The 4679-nt window shown below is 34.2% G+C and overlaps 1 protein-coding gene across 1 annotated transcript; it reads right to left on the bottom strand.

Moving 5' to 3' along the window:
- Positions 1-2027: 2027 nt before the first annotated feature.
- LOC128159686 (uncharacterized) lies at positions 2028-4000 on the bottom strand. The gene is made up of 2 exons (XM_052822859.1): positions 3926-4000; positions 2028-3821 (listed from the first exon to the last, which is right to left on the bottom strand). The coding sequence occupies exon 2, from the start codon at positions 3814-3816 to the stop codon at positions 2128-2130; it is 1689 nt and encodes a 562-aa protein (XP_052678819.1). The 5' UTR covers positions 3817-3821; positions 3926-4000; the 3' UTR covers positions 2028-2127.
- Between the last annotated feature and the right edge of the window lie 679 nt (positions 4001-4679).

Genomic DNA, 4679 nt, shown 5'->3' with positions numbered 1-4679 from the left:
GTACTAGTATTCTGCAAATCGCCCGCATATGAACCAATGACATTTTTTAATGTGCCCATGTAGTATTTTGTAAACTGCCCCTGTATTTTGTATTCTATAGACCGCCCCTTGTGTAAAGTATTGTGTATAAAACTGCCTCTGTAAAATATACTGTGTAACTCGATTAACAGGGTAAAAACTGTTACAGCTTAAGATTACAAAACAAAACATGAAGCAATTCTCATGGATTTAGTATTATGTAATTACATGTACATGCCTCCATGTACCATCCTCACAAGAAATAAAAAACCAATAAGAGTTGAAAAACCAAAACATTGAACCATTCTCATGTGTCATTATAAAGATGGACTCGTTTTTCCTTTTTGCATTTGAATATTTTTTCTATTTACAGTGTATATTTGTTAAAATACTCATTGCTTTGTTATTTGATAATGGGTTGTTTTTGTCTGGTTGTATCTTGCCATTTCAAAGTTGAAACAAGTTGTAACATCCCAAAAGAGCTGATTTTTTTGTCTACAAGAGTGGGAAGGGGGGGGGGTCATTTATCACAGTAAGCTCTTAGAGACGTCATGTGTGTAATAATCATATCAGCATGAAGCCCATTTCAAGCATTTGAACATGTATGAATGTTGTACATGTATGAGGGACATACTTTCCCTGTTGATGTAGTAGCTACAGGAATACAATTGTGCCTATGAATTTTAAGTAAATTATTTTTTACAATCTATTTACTTTTACTTGCATTTATTATTCTTTAATCCAGTTAAAACGCAATAAAATATATCTTCTAAGTTTATGCGTTTTATCGTTTTTTAAAGAAGAAAGTACTAGACATATTGGAAATGTAAGATTTTCAAAGTTGAACCTACCTATAACATTAACTACAGTTTTCTTTACCATTTTGAAAACGAATGAAGAGGGCAGGATTGTCGTGGTTTTAAGACCAATATATTGACCTCCCTAACATGGAAATGTATGAAAATATTCAAATTTTAATCTAAAATTTAACATGTTAGAAACTTTACTTGTTACAAGTATATTACAAAATAAAAGTTAATTTATAGCTTAAAAGATCACTTCTCGAAATTTAAGAGAGATCTGATGATGAAATAATTGCCTATACAGCATCCGTAATTTTGTTAATCAAGATACATGTATATGGATCTGTCAAAAATCAATGACTTTCCATATGTTATTTTATAGAATTTAAATATATATAAAGTGAACAGTTCAAATTTATGATCGAGGAACAACAGAAGTTGAATAAAACTTACCAGCTCTATAAGGTGAACTTTAATTTGTTAACAGGCATGCATTAATGCAATATAAGCTGTATTTTTTAGAATTTTATTTTGCTGTAAAAACCTGCTAGTATGCTAAGTCTGCATGTAACTTAAACTTTTATAAGGTTGGAAAAAATCATTAATTTTTGTCAGAGAAAAGATATCTCTTCTAAGGAACATATAGCAATTCAATTTTTGTATAGGACGACATTATTTCAGTTTCGCTCCAATTAAGGCTCTTTAACGGCCCTTTTCACAAAAATTTGACGAAAAGAAATTTAAAAACCATGTAATTTTTGTCATTTTAGTAGAAAATAACATTTTCGTTAAAAAAAAAGTTTATGATGAAAATTGCAGCTCATATTGCTTTAAATATTCTACAATACAGCTTGTTTACATGTAACACTTGTGTATATGATACTAAATTTAAAAATGTGAAATCAAACTTGGTTTTCAAGCACAATAATATGTACACAATCCCAGTATATATATTTTAGAAACAGCAATGTTTAAAAGTTTACCGGGATGAACTTGGTTGGTCACGTGTTCAACTCCTGTGAAGCCGATTTTATCACGTACCAACCAAGTTCATATCCCAATGAACTTTTTAACATTGTTATTGATTACTTAGGTTTATCTTTCAGTATTGAAAATCCCTCAGAATCATCATCATAACCGCCAAACGGTAAGAGCGTGCTAATATCATTGCGACGTCATGAAAAGTTCATACAGAATAAAGCGTTTTCGTTATTCTATATTATAAATACAAATACAGTACAAACATCTGTTTAATCATTTCATAGTATATATAGTATGTTCATACATGTGATGCACACATGTTTATTTAAAATGTTTTCCATACTTCTTTGCAATGGTTATACTGGATTTTCTTCATTTTACCTGTGTACTCAGACACAAAGAGGTTGTCTCTGGAATCCACACATAAATCTCGTGGGATCTGTAAATGACAGTTGTCAATGTAGCAGAGGAACTGTCCGTCCTGATCTATAATGTGAATACACTGGTTGTTTGAGTCTGATGTTAGGATCCGACTGTGGCTATCTGTTGTGATGCCGTATGGAATAAACTCTCTATTGGAAGTAGAGGGAGGACATTTGTAGGTAAATCGACGTTTCCCGGCCTGACTTACAACCACTACTGACCTGGCCTTACAGTCTGACACACATATATCTTGGTTTCTGTTCTCGCAAATGTATTTAATGAAACAACTGGATGAAAAAAGAGGCTCTCCATTGTCATTGAATTGAATAGATTGCTTTTCTGTTGAGCCTGAGTAGCGTGCTACTTTAACTTGTTTATTATCACTGTTCATAATAATCAGGAGATCACCAGAGGAGGTACTACAGACACGGTAAGGTATCCACCCTTGTAACCTGATCATTGTCTGTATCTGTGTTTTTTTTAATATGTTAACAGATCTATCATAGTAATCAGTATAAACCAGATCCCCACTCCTTGTCACTGCTATGTCGTCTGGCGTCTTCCCTGACTTGGTTCGGACTGACTTCACTAGTTCCCCTCGGAGGTTATAGAGTCTCATGATATTTTCGTTACCACGCGTCCATATCTCCTCATCACTGAGACAGGACACATTTTCTAATCCTCTTTGCTCAGTGTTTATCTCTGTGATGATCCGTGGTACCTCAATGAGCGGTCTGTTCGGGGGAGAGGACTCAGCACTGGGAGAATCCATGGTGTAGCCATTTTCTTCTGTTTTGATGGAGGACTCTGTCGGAGAACCAAACTGCTGATAAAGCTGTTCTCTGTTGATTTTATGAGCGGTAAAACTTGGTAAGGACACCCTGTGTTTTGGTGGCAATCTTCTGAACTCAGCATTTCTGGATTTATAGGCAGAGACAATGCTGACATTATTGGAGTTAATTAGCTTCTTTAGATCAGAAACGATTTTTGTGATTTCAGAAATAGTGCGTTTTATATTATTTTCCTGTTTAGTCAAGACAACCAGTTGTTTAGATTCTATTTCATCCAGATCAGATTTTAGTTTATGGATCATGATGTCCATTTCTCTGTGCAAATCTTCTCCATGTTTGTCGATAGCTATTTTTAATTTCTGTGAATTTTTATTGAGATCAGCTTTCTGTTCGGAGATGTTTAATGCAATCTCTTGGTATTTAGGATCAATAGATTCTTCTAATTCTTGTAAATCTCTTTTTAAAACTGCTTTTTTGGTTTCAAAATTTTCTAAAATGTTAACTTTTTTGTGTTGTTCATGCTCTCCAGAGGAAATGCACTTTGAACAGATAGGAATGTCACATTGTTCGCAACGTAATTCACATAATTTGGATGAATGTTTTTGACATGTTGTAGCGGATCCCAAACTTTTAAATTGCACCACTCTGTGTTCTGTAGATTCATCTGAGAAATGTTCCCCTACACAAGCTTTACATACATGCTTTTTACAAATGTCACAGTACAGAGGGGGAACCGGGGTCTCACAGAGATGACACCGTAACACATCTTGGGCCCAATTACGAACGGGGTTCATGTTCATTGACCCTGAAAAGACAACATATATGGTTTTGTTTTTTTCAGTCTTAGAAATCTTATTTCATTATACAGATTTTCAGCCTATTTGATGTGGAGATTTAATAATTACAAACCTTAATGATAATCCAACATGGCGAGTCAAAAACTTGTCAGTACTTCCTGGTCTTTATACCTGTGTGACACCACGTGATTCGCTACAGGTAAAGTGGCGGATTCAAAGATTTAGTAACCAATTTTCGTTCAAAAACATGTTTTTAAGTGACGATCAAATAAATGTTTCTAGAAGTTGCATAACGATATTCAATAGCTTGATATAAACTTTCTCATTCCTTATAACATTTCAAACAGTGTGTCACTGTACTAAGAATGCAATATAAATGTAGCAACGTCACACATATGATTAGGCCTTTTATTATCAACTGTTAACCATAGAGGCGCAATGATCAGTCCGAACCGTATTTAAGTAATATGAACTTATGCAAACAATTGACTCCCTGACTTGGTTCGGACTGACTTCACTAGTTCCCCTCGGAGGTTATAGATATTCAATAGCTATAGATATTCAATAGCTTGATATAAACTTTCTCATTCCTTATAACCTTTTAAACAGTGTGTCACTGTACTAAGAATGCAATATAAATGTAGCAACGTCACACATATGATTAGGCCTTTTATTATCAACTGTTAACCATAGAGGCGCAATGATCAGTCCGAACCGTATTTAAGTAATATGAACTTATGCAAACAATTTTTCTTATAATGAATATGTTGTTCGTCAGTGTGTGCTCTACGTGCAATTTCTATCCATGTCGGGGAGGGGGGGGGGGGTGTCGTAAATTGGGAATTTCAGACTTTCTTCAGAATTTT

Source organism: Crassostrea angulata, chromosome 8, assembly GCF_025612915.1.
Source record: "Crassostrea angulata isolate pt1a10 chromosome 8, ASM2561291v2, whole genome shotgun sequence".
Classification (NCBI taxonomy): domain Eukaryota; kingdom Metazoa; phylum Mollusca; class Bivalvia; order Ostreida; family Ostreidae; genus Magallana; species Magallana angulata.
The sequence above is the reverse complement of the archived record's forward strand: the minus strand, read 5'-3'. Positions and strand labels throughout refer to the sequence as shown.